Here is a 22,206-nt window from a genome sequence, read left to right on the forward strand (position 1 = left end):
TCTACTTAGTTAAAGAACTGAAAACACTTATCTTGGGCATTAAGCTTCAGCACATGCCTATTGGCTTCTCTAATAAGCATGTTTCGAGTGAGTTTTCTGTTTATGTGTATAGGTCTAAAGACAGGGCAAGTATTGTCTGTGGTAATGAACCATATACTATGTGATATCGTACTGAAAACATCTGGGAACAACCCAAAATTTTGGGCTAAATGTGGGTGGGAACATAGACTTACTTGGGTAAAAAAAGCGTAAAGTTTCTAAACCAGTCCAACTCCTTGTGAGGGCAGAGCTCAAAGTACAGGGTACCCCCCCCTCAAAACTCCAAATAAGCATGTAGGTGTGTGTTGTGTTGGCAGAGAACACATTTTACACATTAAAAATAAACATTATCTATTGCAAGGGAAAAACTATTCTGTTAGCTAATGATAGCGTTTCGCTAGTTAGCTTGTTTTGCTTGTGTGATCGAATTGTGCTCCAAACGTTAAAAGAGTACAGAATATAGGACTTGGATTTTGGATTTTTAGGGGGGGGTACCTTTGTTTCCTGCAGATTTCCTCACAGTCCAGCACCAAAAGTTTAACAAGTTGTCCCCAGATGTGATTTTCGAGATGCGTCTGGTCCCACAAGACTACAGACAGGACAGAATTAGACAGGTTGAAAAACACTGGAGTATTCCTTTAAAGCTATTGAGTTAGCTATCCAATTCTTTTTTTTTGCTGATGTTCCTTACTCTTTGATAGGACCTTCTTCTCTCTTCTCTCTAAAGGCTCATCAAACATAGTAACACTGAGAAACCTCTCATCAAATTGTGAATATAAGATTCTGACTGCTGATGTCCTGCTTATATAAAAACAAAAGACAAAGATTTCCAGTTCATTATTCATTGAATGTTGAGCATGAGCTACTGTGTTTTATTCCAGTTTCTTTCTTTCAGAGTCAAACAATGGTCTCTGTGTCGTAAGCAAAATGTTTGGAAAGCATACCAGGTGTGCTTTTTCTGGATCAGTTATGATTTTCACCTCACTGGACACTGATTAAGCCTGACCACGGACTAAATTACACTGTTAACAGCATGCCCTGTTAGTCTACTTCTAGGCATAATCACAAACAAGGGAAAATCTAAGCCCAAATCTGAAGTCTGAGCGATACTTCTGTACTGTAAGAGATATTCTTCATAACTGTACCTATTTTATAGCATGAGAACACACTATATTCTTTCCAGCTGTCTTCTAATATGTACATTATATTTACCTTGCTTTATAAGTGATGAACTCTGGACTATAAATCCACAGCAGTTCTCTGGTGTGTTATATCACAGGGATATAGAGTACTCAGAGTACATTACATATTAATGTGTATGTGTGTGAGAGAGAGAGATTGTGTCCCTAATCAGTCTGTAATATAAATCCTCCTGTATGTGTCTGTGTTGCCTCATTGTGGGATTAATGTACTGGTATAAAGTGTGTGAATTGAGCTTTCAAAGTGTAACTAGTAATGGACTGATTGTTGTCACAATGCCTTGCAATTCCAGAACTGTGCAGTTCTTTATTGTAGATATATATTCTGCCATCTTGAAGACGATATATGAGAATAAAAATAAGTTTCAAAGCCTCTGTGTCCATTGTGAACCACCAGGTAGTTTTTTTTTTCAAACATGGTGTCCACACGCTAGATATGTCAAGAAATTAAAAGGCTTAAATGAATAAAGTACTGTTCAAAAGTCAGAGATCACCCTTCATTTATTTAATTTCAAGGCCATATATTCATTTTTCAGTTGATATTTCTGATTCTGATTAGGACATTTAGGTATAGGATAACTTACTTACCCATGGAAGAGGAACGTTAAAAAAAAAGGAATTTCTGGAGTTAAAAAAAAGATTAAAAATTATTATCAAAGGACAGAAAATGGGACTCCTAGTAACTGTGCAAGATCTGACTGACAAAACTGTCACTATCAATCAGCAGTATTTAAAGATTGAAGAAAGGAAGTAAGAAGCCGTTACTGAAAAAAGGAAATAGACAAAAGGAAAATTTGCAAATCAAACAAAGAAGCAGCTGGTGTTTTCAAAACAATGGATTGACCACCCCAGAGTCCATCAGAGAACATCACTGAATGTTTTTGGGATTACTTGGATCATGAGAAGCAGGAAATGCAACCAACTTCTAAGACTGAACTTTGGAGGTGTGGAAAACTATTCCTGCAGATTTCTGAAAAGGTGCAAGCAAGTATCTCAAAAAGAACAAGAAGCTTTTAAAACCAGCTTAATGACATTTTTATTTAGAAAAGCTTCTCTTAAATGTTATTGTGAGACACTGAGCATGGCATGGTGGTATTTTATTTAGAAAGGCCTTTTATTAAATGTTATTGCAGTTTGCTGCATTTATTATTGTTTGGCGTGTACTGTCTTTTTTGAAATGTTATGCTTTTATCATTGTAATGAATTTACTTTTGAATTTGAATTTACAGCTTACAGCTCCAGTGTAAAACTAAAAAAGGACACTTTGGACACCAGACATGTTTGTCTCATCAAACTGTGAAAATTCAATTTTTCAAACTATTCCGTCAAAGTTGCCACTAATGGTTTCACTACATCACAGATGATCTTTCATGAGCAGCAGAAACCAGTAGCTGTGAAAATCTCTGACCTCATAACAGATTCAATTTGATTAGATTCTTCAGGAAAGTTTCACATACGATTAGCTTAACAATTATTTTCAAATATTATATTGAATAGATTGACTGGAGAAATTTACACAGTAGTGGAATATAGACAATAAAACAAAACACTTTTTTTAAATTTAAATTTAAAAATCTAAAATGTGAAATATTTCTTGTGGAAAAAGATGACGGTGTACGTTTTAAAAATACTATTTTAATGAATGCTAAAAGATTACAACATTCACAATCAATGCAGTTCAGACCACTGCCTGTAGATCAGTGCATCACAATACACTGATGAATATTTACACACCTAACATACGCAGATCTCTCCCACACATAGGAGAACTGTGCTGTGTGAGATGGAGAGCTGCAGTAGAAACAGCATTCAGAAGAAAGGCTGCAATGAATGACTGAAGGCTGTTGAGTGAGGATCTGTATACAGGGTTTCAAAATGCTCACAGAATGGTGCACTACATAGAGAAGAGGGCACATTATTTAACAGAGCTACAGTTTCAGAGGTGGGCTTATTTTGGGTGTGAGTGTGTGTGTGTGTGTGTGTGTGTGTGTGTGTGTGCGTGTGTGTGTGTGTGTGTGTGTGTGTGCATGTGTGTTTGGCCCTATTAGTAATCCCCCTGCTGAAGGCCAGACAGGAGGACCCTCACATACATTCTGACAAGCTTACACACATTACAATAATCAATACAACACACACACACACACACACACACACACACACACATACACCTAAACCTACTCATAAAAATATCACACAGTGTGTAAGGATGAGAGGAAAAATCTCATCTGACCAATAGAATAAAATAAATACAAAAATCAAGTATTAATTTGAACACAATAAAAAATGAAGACAAATAGGTGATTGTTAGTTTCTGTCTGTCTGTTTCTATCTCAAACACTCACACACACACACACACACACACAAACACACTAATTAGTCACTGAACCACTGACAGTATTGATCATTATTCACTCCCCATCTCCCAGATTTACACACACACACACACACATACACGTCCACACTTATCCTTGTATCCTTGGTAATGAGGGGGAATGGTTGCAAGTATCTTTTGAGGGTAGATAACGAAAAGGTCAAAGAGCTGCTGTTGGCGAGACAGAAACAAACACACACCCGCACAAAAGAAGACAACTGTGACATAAACAAGCCTCGGAAAGCAGAAGAGGAAACTGTTGGCCAGTGTACATGCAGGCATGCCCTCATTATCAATTTACTTAAACCTAGGCAAAAGGCACAATGTACACTGTTTTCTGAGAAATGTGAAAAACATGAGTGAACACTAAAAAGAACTGCTTTCATTTTCTACTGGTGTAAATTCTGCATTTGCCTTTTTGTGACCAGTATTTAAGAAACATTATTGACTGCAGTAAGTCCCTGAATTCAGGTATTATAGCTCATTAGTATATACCAGACGTCTTCAAATGTAGACCTTGAGTCCAGTTTCTCATCTCAGATTTTGTAATTACTGGCAGGTATGAAACCAAGTGACCAATCACTACCGGTGATTACAAAATCTAAGAAGAGAAACCGGATGCAACTCTGTATGTGAAGACCCCTGGTCTATTCCGTAATGCTTTAGTTTGCTTCCAATAACATGTTGGAAATCTCATAAAGAACAACAGTCAGTTATCTGAGTTCAGTAGCAGTAGGGGAGCATGAAGCAATCAAGACAAATGTCTAAAGAATCTATTTTAAACCTCCTGTATGCCCAAAGTGAGGGCTGCAGGTCAAATGTGGAAGACGTCTGATTTGGACCACCAGAAAGTTACCCTAGCCCCACCCCCTCACGAAATGAGATGAACATAATTTGCCTTATACAATATGTAACTTTTCTTCTTTTAAAGTTGTATTTTTAAGTGTTTTAGTAACTAAATATAGCACAATGTTATAAAACATTTTTTTAATCTTGAAACCTACTTACCTTCTTTATTTTATATTGTTTTGTTTGTTTTGTTTTTTTTTGGCCATCCAAGACAAAAATTTGATCACCTCTGAACTATAGTGTCTATAACACTAGGCAATGTTTTCCTGAGCTACGTAAATCACGTTTGGTGAAATAAAAAAATCTGTGATGAATTAAAAAGACTGCCTGTTGATTCTGCATTTTTGTTCCTTCATTATTTTTTTCTGAGGACTCTTATTTGGATGGCAAGTTTGATAATCTAAATCAAAACATTCTACCAGCACTGAAATGTATAGATCGAATATTTTGACAGCCTAACTAACCTTGTTTAGGCGGTAAGTAGTAATGTTAAGCTGACAATACAATAAACTACAATAGACTTGAACCAAGGCTGATTTACAGCTTACTGTCCTACAGTGATGTGCGCATGCTCTGTAGGACCTATCGACAGGTAGGACAAATTGCTAGAACACCTCTGTTTATTGGCTTCAATTTTGACTAAACTATAAAGTTAGTGGGAATTCATTTTTCTGAAAATCACAATAAGAGCGGTGAATTAAGTCTAGAAATAAAGCTGATCTGGAAAACCGGCCTAAATGTGTTCTTAAAGAACCACTGGAGAAAGATGCACTTCACGCTTAAGGGAAAAACCTAAGGTGTTTTATTCAACCGCCGTCTTCGCTGGGCTAAAGAACACACGAGTCATTCCGCTGTCCAGCAGTGCCCCCTAATGGTCAGTGACTGTAAATAATGTTGGTCATTCCTCAAAGTTCTCCAGCAGCGATGCCCGGTGCGGGGCCATCGGGCCAAAACTGACCCGTGAAGACCTACGCCAGAAAGTTCTCTATCCTCCCTCACAAAGAGCAAACTTACTTTTATAGAATATATACCATTCAAAAAGCTCTTATTTGCCTCATTAAATTGTATGTATGTTTTAAGTGTTGTGTGGTTTCGCAAATAGTTATAAAACGCACTATTAAAAACCCACCTGGTTTATATGTGTATTGTTTTCGCCCTCGGCTCACTAGCCCACAAGACAAAAAGTTTAGGCACTCCTGCTTTAGGCGGACCACTAACTGGGCAATCACATAATCCTATAAATAATCCTAACGGACAAGACTGTTCGGTTACATTTAGGCGGGATCTTTGCACTTAAATTGTTTTACATCTTGAAGGGTAATTAGTGCCACAGTTATGAAAGTACGTGGCACGTCCTGGTGCCGGGGTTATGAAAATATGACGACACTTTGTAGTGAGTAATTATTTATTTATTTATGTTCATTTTGGGGAGGTGGGGTTGGTTTCAGAAGTCACTGCTAGCCTCGGTCCGCCATGTTGGCTCAAACATAACATAGTTTCCATGGTAGCAGGAGGCTCTAGTGTGAGCCAGAATGGCCGCAGTTTCACGCTCTCTTAAACGACTCTTCTCAGTGCTGAGGAAACAGCGGAGTAATTTGTCCACCAAGCGGCGCTCTGTGTCTACAATTTCGGCTGTAGACAAAGATGGCGGTACGGAAGAAAGACGGCGGCCCGAATGTAAAATATTTCGAAGCGTCTGATACTGTCTCACAGTTCGACAATGTCCGAGTGTGGCTGGGCAAAAACTATAAAAAGGTACCGCTCACTTATGTGCATTTAAATGGAAAAGGATACGTTAGTATTTAGCCATGGTAAAGTAGCTGGTGTGATGAGGAGAGGCAGAAAGCGGGTGTACAGGACAGAGAGAGACAGAGGAGGGAGGGAGCGATGGAGAGAGAAATCCAGCTGTTTAAATCCACTGAGGAGAATGAAACAATGGAAGACGCGGAGTGAACGCTTTGAGAAACAGACACGCGGCCTTAAACAGAGCCACAGCATTTATAGGATTCTTCGAGTGTTTCGATATTTTCATGATAGCGTATCAGCCATGTTTAATACGATTTAGTGAAGGGGCAGGACAACGTTTTTCTTTATCTGAGGCGGGTGAAGCTAGCTGGCTAACGGTACTGCGGTCTGTGCCCGCAGCCCAGTCCAGATGTTCTGCCGGGCGGCTTTGGCTCACGCTGCTGCTGCTGGCTGAGGACGTTAAAAACCCTGCATGTTTCCAGTGAATTATAGTAAGAGAACCCGCAACGTCCTGTCATTTTTGTGGCCAGGCAGTCTCTGCCCCTCCCCTCTCATTCACCGCTACCGTCAGAGGTCTGAAAGTGTAACGTTAACCTGCAAGGAGAAAAGAAAACAAGCATCGAGGTGCAGCCATGAGGGAAACACGCTATTGCTGAGTGCAGCCGCCACGTTCAGCTAATTTCGGCCATTGATGCCAGCTAATATTCAGGAAGAATGTAAATGGAAAGGTATAAACAGAGCTGAATGCACTGCCCTGCGGTGGCTTTAATCAACGGTATATATTCAGTTAATACAAAAAACAGTAAAGCGTATCTGGTGTTGCACGCTGTGCACAATTATAACACTGTAGTAACAAACACTGAGTGACCTGAATGAATAGTTGTAAGACTCATAGACTCATACAGGTAGTAACATAACAGAATAAGAGTTAGTTCAGCTTAAACGCTCACAGTCTTGTTTTTAAAGAGGCCACAAAAAGTTTTGATATTTTTTGTTTCACTTTGAGTGTGATCTTTTTTTTTATAAATAAGCTCACACAAAGTGGCAGTACCAATGTTTTGGAATCAGACTTTTCACTCAAATGCTGGAGGTGTAGAAGGTCAAAGATTATCGGTTCAAAGTGACTGGAGGTCATTAAGTTTATAAATGGAATCACGCTGTCTCGTTTTCTCATTTTCAGTGGTGTCCTGTTTACAGTACAGCTGTGAAAACATAAAAAGTACACAAGATAGCAAATGATCCAAAAATCTGAAAATGTCCAGTGTAGGACACAATGCAGGAATCAGGTGCGGCAAAGCTAGTTGGCAGCAGTGAATGTAGGTGTATTTAACAGGCTTTTGAAAGCAAAATGGTTTTATTGTTTCTGTAGAGCAAATTAAGTTTCAAGGTAAAATTCCAATACTGTTTATAGGCTTTCTTGCCTCTATTTCACTTTGTATCTTCAGTTCCAGCACATGCATAGCCTATTACTATCAATATTCCTTCTCTTTATGTGTGTAGTACATTCAAGCGGAGCCCCCCACCAACAAGTCTTTGTCCAGTCTGGTTGTTCAGCTGCTGCAATTTCAGGAGGAAGTTTTTGGCCGACATGTCAGCAACCCTCCTCTCACCAAGCTACCGGTACACACACACACACACACACACACAAACAAGAACTTACACAAATTAGCATTACAAGTATCCCAATTCTTTTTAAACGGCTTTCATGTTATCAAACCAAAGCCATAAACACTGAGATTGTCTGTCACCAGTCTACTGTAGAAAAACATGCTTTAATTCTGATCTCTTACCTGTCTTTTCAGATGAAGAGTTTTCTGGATTTCAAAGCCGGAGGAGCTCTGTGTCACATACTTGCTGCTGCCTACAAGTTTAAGAGTGACCAAGGATGGTGAGGTGTTTCTCTCTGTCTAACCATACAAATACACAGCTCTTTTCTGTCTAACTGTGAAATACACAGTTCTGTAGTGATAATCATGGAGCTAAAGACCTTTCATTACTGTTTTCATCTTAGGAGAAGGTTTGACTTCCAGAATCCTTCTAGGATGGACCGAAATGTTGAGATGTTTATGACCATAGAGAAGTCTTTGGTACAGGTAAGATTATCTGTCCATGTCTCTCTGTGTATCTCTTTGTCTTCCTTTTTTCTTTCTTTGTTCCTTCCGTTCTCTCTCTGTCGTTTAAGTAAAAAAGTGTCCTCTCTGTAGATCTCTGTCTCTTTCTGTCTCTCTTTTATGTTTTTCTGTATGTAGTATCTCTTTCTCTTCTCTATCTCACTCACTTGGTTTCTCTTTTTTTTCTTTCTAACTTTCTTTTTTCTTTGTTTCTCTTTTTCTATAAGAGTCTGTTTCTATGTGTTTCTCTCCCTCTTTCTCTCTCCCTTTCCCCTTCCTCTCTGCCTTTCTCAAATTCATGAATAAGTAATTAGGCGTGTATATTATTAAAATATGAACAAGAATTTTCCTTTTTTGTCTGTAGAATAACTGTCTGACTCGGCCTGTGATCTACCTGAGCTCAGAGATTGAGCCTAAGCTGCTAGGGAAACTGAAAGACATCATTAAACGACATCAGGTACCATCACAGCAGTATGTGTGTGTGTGTGTGTGTGTGTGTGTGTGTGTTAGAGACTGAGGGAAAGTGTTTTTGAGTTTATCCTATAAATGTGTTTCTGTTGCTGTAATTTTGTATTGTGTATGTTTTAGGGGTCAGTGACTGAAGATAAACAGTCCAGTTCTCATGTGGTAGTGCCCATTCCTGCCAGTCTGGAGGAGGGTGAGTCAGTTAGAACTGAAACACTTGAGATGGGTATTAATTAATTATTTTTAGAATCCTGAGACTTTTAATTTGATAGAGATTCCTAGGAAATAGTTTTTTCAATTTCAAGAAAGCTTTACACTTTAATCACAGTGTCTCCAAAAAGTATTTGGAAATTTGCATCATATTTAAGAATGTATTACGTTCATTGTGTTAGGAAATAAAATATGATTCCAAGTAGACAACTCCAACACTAACTTTCAGTCAGAAAAACTTTAACTGTCAGAAAATCTACAGACACTGGCAAATTTATAACATGATGGCTGTAGCTGTTCTTGCACATGTGCATGTTTTTGTATTGTGTATCACAACATTGGTTTTAAATTGTGCCGAAGTGTTTTCTGGACAATCAGAAATAAAGTTTCTTTGAATAAACCACAAAGTGAAGTTGATAACGGACTTTTATTTTGACACATGACCATCTCAGCTTTCTTTCTCTTGGTCTTAGTGCTATCTAACTTGGTTTGTCACAGTTCGCTTGTCAGTGAGAGTCTTTATGCTGCAATTGTAGCATTTGATACCCAACCCCCAGAAACACTGCAGAAGGATTGGACCTTTCAGTGATTGGTCAACTGACTGTTTAATTGTTTGTGTTTCTGCATGAATTGGTGTGTGTGCTGCAGAGGAGTGGGTCCGTCCTGTAATGAAGAGAGATAAACAGATGCTGCTACACTGGGGCTATTGGCCTGACAGGTGAGATTACTCAAAAACATACTCACTTCGATGCACATACACAGGCATAACCAGCTCATGTTTGTTGAATGATATTGTTTTGTCTTGTTGTGTAGTTATGACACATGGATCTCAGCCAGTGAAGTTGAGGCAGTAGTGGAGGATCCTCCCAGTCCAGAGAAACCCAGAAAGGTCTGAACTCCACAATGTCTGTCTCCCTCTCTCGATTATTCTCTCTCTTCCTAACTCCCTCACTCCCTTTCTCCCCGTGTTCAAATTGATCCCTTAATCACTGTTACTGGAACATGTATAGCACATTGTTTTGATTTGTTGTTTTTTTGCGTTGTCTTTAATCTTTGGTTAGATTAAAACGAACCCTGAGGTGATTGCTCAGTTTGTGAGGTTAGAACAAGTGGGAATGTTGCCACTTGAACCCCGGTGCACACAAAATAAGTGGTCCTGGGGAGGTTGGTCTCTTCCATACTAACTCTGGTGCGAGAACAGTACAGACCAAAGACGTCTGTTCACTGAATGAACAGCTGTCCTCTCTCTGCATGTCTTCTTTGGTACCAGACGAATTTGTGATGTTGTTTCGACACATGTATTCCACTTCTCATCTCTTTATGAGCTCTGAATTTGTAATCTGTTGTTTTGATTATAAAATGCAGCTTCCATGTTCAAAGCTGTTGTAAAATACTTAATATGTATACATGATATACACGTAAATTATGTATTAATGTGCTGAGATTTTGACGTTTTATAAAAACAGTGAGCCATGCGAGGCCACAGTGATTTTACCCTGCTTCACAACAGGGGTGACTGTGGTGATGTGCGGTAGCTTATTATCACAATACAGACAAAACAAGACATACGTAAAGTTAGAATAGAGTAGAACAGTGTAATTCCAAAGATTTGATGAATAATAAAACAGTGTACATTTTATTATTACCAAATGCATGTCACAAATAAAAAAAATGCCCAAATTATTGTATCTGTTTGTTAACTAACAAAAGTAATCTAGAACTAAAATGCAACAGTGCTTTGGGAACCAAACTATGGATAGTCATATGCAAAAATTTGAACACCTCCAGTTAAATGTTTTGTTCATTGTTTTATTGAGTGAAAATAAGTTCACAGATCTTCTACAGGGAACAAACTTAAATGACATTAAATTGCATTTTTCTGCAAATTTTAGCACACAATTATATTTATATTTATAAATATAATTTATATATTTATTTGCTGAGTTTTAAAAAATATACACATATAATGATGTACCGTTGCTTTTTTTCCATTGTTTTAAATTTGGTAAATGAACAGTAATGGTGTATTAAAACATGCAGAAGTGTGTTCTCTGTAAAAAAAAAAAGAAGTGTTAACTTATTTTCACCCAGAAAATCAACAAAGCATGACCAGGAATGCCCAAACGTCTGCATATGACCACATAAAATTACTCTTATTTGGAACTGAATTCATGACTCAGGTAAAGTTTCAGTTTTGTGGCAGAGTAGGTGTTAGTGTACGTAGTAGTGTACACAGAATGTTGTATCAACCACTTATGTTTCATCACTTACATCTGTGTGTTCATGTGGGTGTAGGTTCACGCTAAGTGGATTCTGGATTTAGACCAGTATAATGAGTGGATGAATGAGGAGGACTATGAGGTTGGTGAAGGAGGCACAAGGAGGAAGAGGATTTCAGCCAAGACTCTGACGGATGAAGTGAGCGCTCCGGACGAGAGGAGAGATAAAAAACCCGGCAATGCCAAGAAAAGAAAGCGCTCTCCTTCTCCATCTCCCACTCCTCCCCCACAGGAGAGCAAGAAGAAGAACACCAAGAAAGGGTATGAGAGAGATCTGAAAGACTTTACTACACAAACTCTGTCAGATACCACACATAGGTGATGCATAACTGGCTGGAGTATTCACTTGTATTGTGTGTGTGTGCGCATATGTGCACATTTGTTTTTGAAGGCCCACAACCCCCTACACCAAGTCGAAGCGTGGCCAGAGGGAGGAGGAGCAGGAGGACCTAACTAAAGACGTGGATGAGCCCTCACCTGTTCCTGCAGCAGAGGAGGGCTCACTGAATAAAACAGGTAACACCTGCACAGCAACATCAAGTAAAACACAACACATTCTCTCTCTAGGGCTGCACAATAAATTGTTTGTTTATCATTATCAAGATGTTGACTTTTGCAATAGTGATATCACAGAAGGCTGCAATATGCAAATGAACCCAAGCCTGATACTCACAGTCAGTTTTTTGCTGTGCTTCGTGAACGTCTTTACCAACTACACTTCCAGATGATTGGTTTCATGGATATATTGATTAATAAGTGTACTCAATGCAATGGGATGCACATATTATGATTTTTTATGACTGATTCTGATTCTATTTTATTTTTTAAAGCTAAATTGGCCAGTTTTAATTAGCCTTTTTTTAACCCAAGGTTCACACTGTGTGGGATAAATGAAACGCTGACACACATTAGCACATTTCCATTATTTTCTATTCGCCAAAGTAACAGTATAAATAACTCTCATAATTTGCTCATTATGTGCTCCTTAATAATTGTATTAATTGAATTAAATTTGTTTATTGAATGAAAAACCAGTTGACTATTCAAATAAAATGAATGAAATAACACACTACATGAACTATATGAGGTGACTGGATATTAAGGATAATGAGTCCATAATGATGCTACAGCATTATAGTATAGGTGTAACAGCAGCATTCAAATGCAGTGAGAGTGCACATACTTGACTCACGTATTCATGTCATAATATTGCAACACAGATGAGCCAAAATAAAAATTATATTAAATTATATTAATTGATGGATTAATTGACTGATTGCATGTTTGGAACAAAAATCTACAGATTTCTATCACGCACTTTTTGATCAAAATAATGCAGGCAAGGCTTTAACCATGTTGTATTAATGATTCACCGGTGTGTTTTAGTACACTGCAAGTGTTGCAATGTGTGTAGAAATACAGTCAATTATTATTAATAGTATATTATTTTATTATTATTTTATTGTTAGTTTATTATCAATATTTGTCCATATTGTGCAGCCCTAACACACACCTAATAAATTGATTGAAGTGACTTGTCTTCTACACATACATGTTAAGCTATATATCATGTTTTCAGCAAGCTTTGTTTGTGCATGTGTGTGTGTATAGTGACCAAGAAGGACTCAGACTCAACTCCAGTGAAGGGTGGGACTGACCTGGGTCAGTAGATTTAGTAGTGTATCTATCACTCTGTTTGCCAGCTGTATCTTATAACTGTGATATTTGATTTATTATTCTTCTATAGCACTAACTGTTGCTCTTTCTCTGCAGATGAGCAAGAGGATGAGTCTATGGAGACAGTGGGAAAGGTATAACCAGTGTTTTGGCGCAATACAATCAGTTAGTTGAGAATGAGAATACAGTACAATACAAAAGAATGTGTTTATAGCGTTGGCCCTGCCTTTGACTGGAAGTGACTGATCCCAAAACCTGTATAGGTGTGTCTTAAAAAAAATCATATTGTCATAGCAAGCACTGAATTATAGTTTGAACTAAAATTATAGTCAACTAAAAGTTAGTTTGCCATTAACCAGCACAACATGTTTATTGATATATAGTTTTACCAAAGATGATAGCAGTAATGTACTGTTACTCTAACATATCAATTGGGAGAGGTTATCACACTTTATGTTGATAACAGTCCCTGGCATTGATCTGTATTAATTATGAATTTTATTTTCTCCTAATCCGAATATGAGAATAAGGCATATAAACCTGCAAGATAATCACCAGGAGAAAAACAAATTAAGAATTGTCTAGTTCTGGGGTATTCAACTCTTTTCTTAGAAACTGTAGTTTCCAATGGACAGGCATGTGGTTTTGCTTGACTCAGAATGGTAGTCTGGAGACACTAAAAACCTTCCACTAGAGAAAGAAGATCTCTCTAAATTATATTGTGTATAATCAGTATGTTTTCTCTTATGTGTGCATCATTTGTGTGTGCATGTTTGTTTGTGTGTAGGAGGAAGAGGAGGGATCTCCTAGTGTGAAGGGAGAGCCAGTGAAAGGTTCTGATCTGCATGAGGATAATGTCACAGAGCAGACTCATCACATCATTATTCCCAGCTATGCTGCTTGGTTTGATTACAACAGGTAATCCATCGACCATCATCTCTTAGCATGCCATCTCATATCAGCTTTATAGCAAAAAGCCTATATTTTTTGAAAATCTTTTAATTCTTATGCTTCACTATATCTGTTTGCCTGTTTCTCTCTCTCAGTGTTCATGCTATTGAGCGCAGAGCTCTACCTGAGTTCTTCAATGGAAAGAACAAGTCAAAGACCCCTGAAATGTGAGTACACATATATAGCGAGTACATTATGGGTTGCATAAACTAGTTGACTATTCGACTAATAGTCAGCACTGTGGGCAGCAGTCGACTACTTGAGGGCAGTGCCTGAAATACCTGTGGTTTCAAACGCAATTCAGGAATAACTTTTTGAAAGGGGATGTTGTGAATGTTTCCTGGTGAGTATATGCAACTGCTTGGTACTAGCATTTAGCTTGATAAACATTAATTTCCATTAGACAGTGCTCAGACGAGAGCCAGTTTAAATTTTCTGTGAGAGGTGAATTTCTAAGAGCTGTGGTTATTTTAGTGTGCAGTATACATCAGACAGTCTTAAAATACAGTCTCTCAAATAATAATACAGAAATTGTGAATTATGATTGTCTCACACGTGTAATCGCACTGTTCTTACTCCCTTCTTCTCTCCCTGTGTGTTGCAGTTACTTGGCCTACCGTAACTTCATGATTGACACATACCGACTGAATCCTCAGGAGTATTTGACCTCTACAGCTTGCCGTAGAAACTTGGCTGGAGATGTGTGTGCCATTATGAGGTCAGGAGGGGAAAACTACAACAATAAACTAAATATGATTTAATGTAGTCATTTTTTTGAGTTGGTTAATTGTTAATACAAAACACTCCATCTGTGAATTGCATTAGAACAGGAGCACTTCCAAGGAAGACAGTTAAAGCTGTAGAATTAGATTAATGTTTAACTTTGAGTGTGTATTTGTGAATGTTCACAGGGTTCATGCCTTTCTGGAGCAGTGGGGTTTGATTAATTATCAGGTGGATTCAGAGAGCCGCCCCACTCCTATGGGACCACCACCCACATCCCACTTCCATGTGCTAGCAGACACACCGTCCAGCCTGGTACCACTTCAGCCTAAAGCTTCTCAGGTACTCAAACATTTGCAACAACTTACCCATTGCACATGTTGCAAATGAACCATTGCCATTTACATTTCCTACCCTCTCTCTCTGCACCACAGACTCCGTCCTCTCAGCAGATGCTGTCTTTCCCAGACAAAGTCAAGGACAAGCCAACAGATCTGCAGAACTTTGGGCTGCGGACAGACATGTACAACAAAAAGAGCGGCCCAGCAAAGGTATGGTGGTGGCAATTGTGGCTGGCATGCAGTAGCCATTTGAAATTCAGAATGCTTATACAGAATATGAGACGACAGTTTGAACATGAGAATTTTGTTTGGCATAGGGCAGCAACAGGTAGTCTACAAAGACTATTATTAGTTGATGACATCCATTATGAAGAAGTTATCTTATCATTTTATCGTTTGTAATTAAAACATGCAGCCATTCTGACAGACAGTAGTGTACCATAAGAAGTAAACCTTGGCAACGCAACAGTAAATTCCCCACTGTTCCCAGATCATGTGTTTTGGTTTGGGGGGGGGGATGGGGGTCTGTGGTGGAGGGAGCGATATTATCTATAATTAAGATTTTTTAAATAGATAATAATTTTTAGATATCGGTCAGGACTATTAGGACGTGTTGAAGGTAATATGGCTTTTATTGTTTTATTGCACTATAAAAGAAGAAGTGACCTGTCTCACAGGCAGGACTTTGAATGATGGGGGCAGTAAAGAGAGAGGAGCTGAAGGTGGCATAATAGTTTGATTAGTAGATTATTGGACTTATTAGAGAGTAAGTAGTAAACTACATGTCTTCTCACAGGGTAAAAACGCAGCCAGTGCTACACGGGAATGGACTGAACAGGAGACTCTGCTACTGCTGGAGGTACCTACACAGACATACACACGCCACAAATCTTTCCTGCTCTTTTTCTCATCCATGCATATATGCTGTGAGCTCTCTTCTTTGCGCTGTGCCTTCAGGGTCTGGAGATGTATAAGGATGACTGGAACAAGGTTTCGGAGCACGTGGGCAGTCGCACGCAGGATGAGTGCATCCTTCACTTCTTGCGGTTGCCTATTGAGGATCCTTATCTGGAGGATAGCTCCTCCTCCCTTGGCCCGCTGGCCTATCAACCGGTCCCATTCAGTCAGGCAGGAAACCCCGTCATGAGCACCGTGGCCTTCCTTGCTTCAGTGGTCGACCCACGAGTGGCCTCTGCTGCAGCCAAGTCTGCTCTAGGTGAGAGGTGCAAAGTCAATGAGAATTTTTTTTTATTCTTATTTAGTGTTTTTCTCTAAATAACAAATGTGATGTCATCATGACCCAAAGAGGTGCACATGTAATTGATTGATAAGGAGCTGGTACACAGTAATAGATTTGGAGTTAAAAGTACTTACTTGTTACTGCTTGTCTGCCTGACAAACTAACTACCATTACATACACATATTGCAGTTATCAGATCAACTAGGACACAGTTGGCTCTGTGTGTGTGAAATGTTATGGCTTTTTGTTGAACTGCTCGCAAGCAATGACGAGTGAGAAAACAATTCACACCTCTCCACAAAGACAACTGTGCCGAGATAAAAAAGACAGCACAACTGTTTTCTTCCTATCAATAATTTGTGTGCATCTGCTTAAATAATAGCATTTTAAATATGTTAACTTGCTTGCTTACCTACAAAGACAAACCTCCAATTCACTTTGTTTTTTGTAATCATATACAAATATATTTCATAAACATTATTGAAGAACAAATTTTGCATAGTTTGGAGGGATCTCCTTCAGAACAGGCAGAAATTACGTTTCATGGCTATGGTGAAATGGGGTTAAAGGACATTTAACAGCTGTAATTGAATACAATCACAGATTCTACCATAGCAGTATACAGCATGTGACAAGCTGAGCTTCAGCTTGCATTACTGCAGATGGTTTGAAAAATTAGTAGAAAGTCAAAACAAGTAGAAAAATGAGTTAACTGTGTCAAAATGGAATTAATGGCATTAGTAATTTTTCTCATTTGACTTTGACTTTGATAGCCCTGATATAAATATGAATATTTATTATAAATGCACAGTCATTCTGAGTATATTTAGGATCTGCTTTACTGTGCTGAAAACATGATTTGCATGTCAGGATGCTGGTTACTCATAATGTTGTGCGCGTGTGTGTGGCAGAGGAGTTCTCTCGTATGAAGGAAGAAGTGCCAGCGGCGCTGGTGGAGGCACACGTGCGTCGGGTGGAGGAGGCGGCAAGAGTAAGCGGAAGACCGGACCCTCTGTACGGCCTGGAGGGCAGTGGTATCGCCGGTACTGGCCTGGAGGAATCGGAGAAGCCTGGTAACCCCTGAAATCCTAGGCTTATTATTCAGTTGTCAATCTTAACAGTTTGTATGCAGTAATGTCTGTGAAATATTCCTTAAGTACTACGAAACTAATATATTAAATATTTAGTTAGATGAGGTATTGAAGAGTGAAACCTACATATGAGCCATTCCAATTTAAGGGGATTTATACATCTGTTTGTCTCTGCAGCAGAGGAGAGCAGTGAGGAGAGCAAAAGTAGTGATGGCCAACCAAGCGAGGATAAGAGAGAGAGTAAAGTAAGCAACCACATTCAATTTATAACACTGCAGGCAGTGCATTATAATTAACTTGTTATAATGGGTATGTATGTTATTTCTGTCTCTTTGGCGACCTAGGAGGGAAAAGATGGAGCGAGTGAAGAGGAAGAGAAGCAAGGAGAGAATGGAAAGAAAGAAGAAGAAAGAGCAAGAGAAGGAGAGACAGAAAGAGAGGCAGAGAAGACAGACTCAGAGATGGGTATGTTCATGTGACCAGAGGAGAAGGCAGATTAAGAATGTTTGTTCACTGGATTCAAATCCTTTTTTTTTACCTTTAGGTGATGCAGAGAAGGAGAAGGAAGGGAAGGAGGGATCAGAGGAGGGCCAGAGGGAAGGGGAGAGTGAGGGAGAGAGAAAAGCCAAGGTTGAAAGAGATGTTGGAGAGGGAAACCTGGCCACAGCAGCTGCTTCTGCCCTCGCTGCTGCTGCTGTCAAAGCCAAGGTGAGTGGGTAGGCAGTTGTATACGTAAATGTGAAGTTTTTGTAATACCACAGAAACAGTAAATTCAAAATAGGCTGTTTTTGCAGCTTTATTTGTCAATTGATGTATTGATCATATGGATGTTTTGAAATGTTAGAAGTACTGCATCAAACTCTTATTTTTACAAAATTAGAAACATTTGGTTTTTCATTATATGGGCTCTTTGAACACTAGGCTTTTAGCTTATTTAGCTTAGGTTTTATTATCCAGTAACTACTATGCATTATTCAATGTCTACTTTAAACTAATATTTAATATACACTATATGGACAAAAAAATTGGGACGCATCTCCTAATCATTGAATTCAGGTGTTTCTTTCAGTCCCATTGCCACAGGTGTATAAATTCAAGCACCTAGCCATGCATTCTGTCGTTACAGACATTTGTGTTAACTCTTTTCTGTGTGATTCTCTCTCTCTTCCTTTCTTTGGGTAGCACTTGGCTGCAGTGGAAGAGAGGAAGATCAAGTCTCTGGTGGCTCTGCTGGTTGAGACTCAGATGAAGAAGCTGGAGATCAAACTGAGACACTTTGAGGAGCTGGAGACTATCATGGATCGTGAGAGAGAAGCGGTAAGGCACCATGGGTATTGTAGTTTTCTGATCAGGTAACACAAAGTGTAATATTGGGCTTAATTTAGAATGAATTTATTTAATTTACATATCTCTCATGTTTGTTGTTTTTGTGTTGTAGTTGGAGTACCAGAGGCAGCAGCTCCTAGCGGATCGTCAGTCATTCCATATGGAGCAGCTGAAGTATGCAGAGATGAGAGCTCGGCAGCAGCACTTCCAGCAGATCCAGCACCAGCACCATAGCAACCAGCCTGGAAACCAGCCTGGCAACGCTCCGCCTGCACCCCATCAATCAGCTCCTAACACTAGTGCCCCGCCTCCTACGCCCAGCCCTGCCCCAGCAACCTCCACCAACGCCCCCAACGAAGCCCCACCCCCTTCAGCTTCTCATACCTCTCCACCCAACAACACACAGACTGGAGCAGTTCACGGTGAGAGAATATGAACATGCCAACTCATCATACATACAACCACACCCACACACACACACACAACAGATATTCATACTATGTGCATATTAAATGCATGTATCCATTCATGAACAATATACATTACTCATGATAAAATATAAAAGTTAAATGGTGTCATGTAAAGTTATATTGTGTATACTGAGTGCTTCACTGATGTTCCTTGCTCTTATGGTTCTTTCTCTATGCTCCATTTCCTCCCATGTTTCTCTCAGACTCCAGCGCTCCACTAGCAGGGGATTCCCTCCATCCCAATGCCCTGGTGCCCCCATCACAGTAAAGAGGGCCAAACAGAGAGTTTGAGGGATTTTAGAGTGTGGAAGGAAAGAGATAGAGAAAGAGAAGAGATTGAGACAGGGGAACAAAGGGAAGAAAATGTAGTTTTTATCTTTGACTTTGTTTTTGGGAGACAATTACTTCTCAGTAAAAAAAAAAAATGCCAACATCTTAACAAAATGACTGATTCAGCGTGACATGAGAACCCGAATCAGTGTAACCTTAGAGATCCGTTTGGACCAACCCCTTTTAAACAGCCAGAAAAGAAACCGCACAAAAAACACAAACAAACACACCTCTGGCTTAAAGATATCAGAAAAAAAAACAGAATGGAGATGAACAGTATTCTTCAGCTTCACTTTGCATCAGAACACCAGAAGCAGTATTTTGAAGGGCCTTGTGGGATTTGTAGTCAGGCTCCAGCCTCTTCTCTGTCAGTGTTTACTGAGCCCTTCACCAAACTGCAGAATCCACAATTCTGAGGTCATCTAAAGACATGTCAGTGTAGGTACTCATGCCTGTTATCAACAAGAAGAGAAAAAGAAAAAAAAGAAAAACTGCACTTTTTAGAATGTTTCCCCATTTTTACCTTGGAGAAGTATAAAAGTCTGATTTGACCTGAAGCACTTAAATGTCCTTAGCAGTCTCCTTACACTCACTTAATCTTTGTATTCATTTAATAGAAGCACTCGGTTTGGAACGAATTTGAAAAGAAACTTGATTTTGTATTTGTTACTCTGTATGTGTGACTGTTGGTTTTACTCTTGGGACAATGTGAAAGCTTTAGTGGGTTGGCCTGTTGTGCTTACTTTGATTATTTTTTACGTACAAGTTACTTTTAGCATGACAAAAAAAGAGGGCAACAAAATAGTGTTAAAAGATGTTTGCCTTGTCTTTGACTGTAGATGAAAACCATGTACTGTAAACTTGGAGAGTATGTCATAAGCTCGTAACCTTTCCACTCCTGAGTGCGTGTGCGTGTTTGTGTGCAGATGAGACGACTTTGTCTGCAGTTTCTTTCATTCTGCTATAAAACAGTGAACGTTTATAAGTCTTTATAGATGTTTTGTTTTAAAGATTGACTGCCTTACACTAGGTGGGCCGCTTACTCCACTGTGGGTGAGACAGCTGGTGTTAGTTCACTGACTTGTTACAGGCTAACTGACAAATTTTATCATGTGTGAGAAAACTTTGGTTGGAATTGCAGGAGATATTTCAGTTTCTGTGTCAGGAAAGGTCAGTCAAGATGCAGTTGATCGTGTATGATACTAAGAATACAGGTAGAATTACTTCAACTGTAATCCGAATTATTTTAGCAAAGTACAAACCTCATATCACACAGAATATTTCATTCTGATGAAGCTCAGATTGAGCGCGTATGTGTACGTGTGCGTGTGTTTGTCGAACCCCAGGCCAAACCCACAGGAAGCACGGCTAAATGAAGGAAAAAGTCTTTGGATTTCATTACCTTATGACTGTCTGAACAGTTCAAACAAGGGATTTCAAAGTTACATTTGCAGTTGTATTCTGTGTATCTTCATATTGTATTCTTCCTATTTTTGTATTTTTATATGTTTCTTTCCACTATTATCATGGTTGCAGTATTGCTGTTAACATATTACACTTGTAACTTTGCTCTCTTTCTCATTGTGAACATGCTTGTGTTACTGATTCGTCGATGTGAAAGTGTCATTCTGTACCATGAGACTGGACCGGTTATGCCCTCAATTATTTGCCATACGTTTCTTTATTTAAGTTCTCTGCCTTTATGTGCCATGTGTTTTTAAAATACAATGCGGATAACTCACTGCTCGACTCTGTTGCAGAGCAGTGAACGCCACAGCCAATATCAAACACAGGCTTTCACAGTAAAGCGGTTTACAGCTGTTCATATGCATGTCAACACTCCAGTACACAGTCTAACAGCTCTGCTCACCCAACACGGGCCTCATCGCCAGAGTTAGGGACGTGATACGACCAACCCCTGAAGATCGCTGGCTTTTTCTGTCTTTTACATTGTGTGACACTAGTGATATATTAAATAGTCTGTCTGTATGTTTCTTTATCTCTTCGTTTGGTTTGTCTTTTTTAAGCGATGGTGCGAAAAGCTGATAAAGAGTTGCGTATACAGTGGTCAGGCTTTGGACGCGCGTCCTTTGCTGATTTGTTGCAGGTTAACGGGTCAAACACCTGCTTGCTCAACAGACTGGTTAGTAAGAATGCATCAGTTTTAGTTTCAGAAATACATCCAGACGTCCTGAACAATAAAATATCATCAATAATCAGTTTCAAGTGTCAAGTCTTTTGCGTAATCAGGTTGACTTGTGATGAAACTTCCAGCTCCAAAGTGTTTCCTCCATTTGTCACACCTGTTTCAGACTGAGGTCACTTGTTCTTCGCCATTGTGCGCTGCTGAATGATGAATAACGGCTATCATTATTAAATGGTCTTAAACGATCTTTAACAACATCATAATTAAATGATTAAGATGTAGCCAGTCATTCAGAGTATTTTGGTCTGAATGCTGAGTCAGACTTGCTTACAGTGAAGGTGATATGATGCAGACCTCTGAAGAGCTTAATGCCTCCCAAACTTCCCTCACACACACACACACACACACACACAATGGTTCTGAATACACTGCCTGACGCCTGAGGTTGTTTTATGATCATTTAGTAATAACGTTTTGTCCTAAAACGTCTTGTAAGTCTAATTATTTTAATCCATTCATGGCGGAGGGGTACACACAGGGCGTTAAGGCTAAGTAGCAGTACTTTTTTCGTACTACTTTAACATTATAAACTTTACATATAAAACTTACAGGATACGTGTAGGTTCACTGGTGGTTTTGGGT

General features: G+C 39.1%; 1 protein-coding gene across 2 annotated transcripts; it reads left to right on the forward strand.

Annotated features, from left to right (window-relative positions):
* The first annotated feature begins 6,093 nt into the window (after positions 1 to 6,093).
* On the forward strand, positions 6,094 to 21,417 carry smarcc2 (SWI/SNF related, matrix associated, actin dependent regulator of chromatin, subfamily c, member 2). Of its 2 annotated transcripts, none has more exons than XM_036570823.1 (26): positions 6,094 to 6,213; positions 7,705 to 7,824; positions 8,007 to 8,092; positions 8,216 to 8,297; positions 8,680 to 8,772; positions 8,904 to 8,973; positions 9,639 to 9,708; positions 9,804 to 9,879; positions 11,286 to 11,530; positions 11,661 to 11,785; positions 12,881 to 12,931; positions 13,043 to 13,080; positions 13,734 to 13,864; positions 13,993 to 14,064; positions 14,502 to 14,615; positions 14,809 to 14,962; positions 15,055 to 15,171; positions 15,758 to 15,820; positions 15,919 to 16,177; positions 17,113 to 17,274; positions 17,470 to 17,537; positions 17,637 to 17,757; positions 17,837 to 18,000; positions 18,475 to 18,609; positions 18,731 to 19,040; positions 19,292 to 21,417. In XM_036570823.1, the coding sequence occupies exons 1-26, from the start codon at positions 6,103 to 6,105 to the stop codon at positions 19,354 to 19,356; spliced, it is 3,102 nt and encodes a 1,033-aa protein (XP_036426716.1). In that variant the 5' UTR covers positions 6,094 to 6,102; the 3' UTR covers positions 19,357 to 21,417. The 2 variants fall into 2 exon arrangements, with proteins under 2 accessions (XP_036426716.1, XP_036426717.1); XM_036570824.1 differs by having other exon boundaries at positions 17,473 to 17,537.
* Positions 21,418 to 22,206: the final 789 nt, after the last annotated feature.

The sequence above is a fragment of the Colossoma macropomum genome, unplaced genomic scaffold (genome assembly GCF_904425465.1).
Source record: "Colossoma macropomum unplaced genomic scaffold, Colossoma_macropomum, whole genome shotgun sequence".
NCBI lineage: Eukaryota > Metazoa > Chordata > Actinopteri > Characiformes > Serrasalmidae > Colossoma > Colossoma macropomum.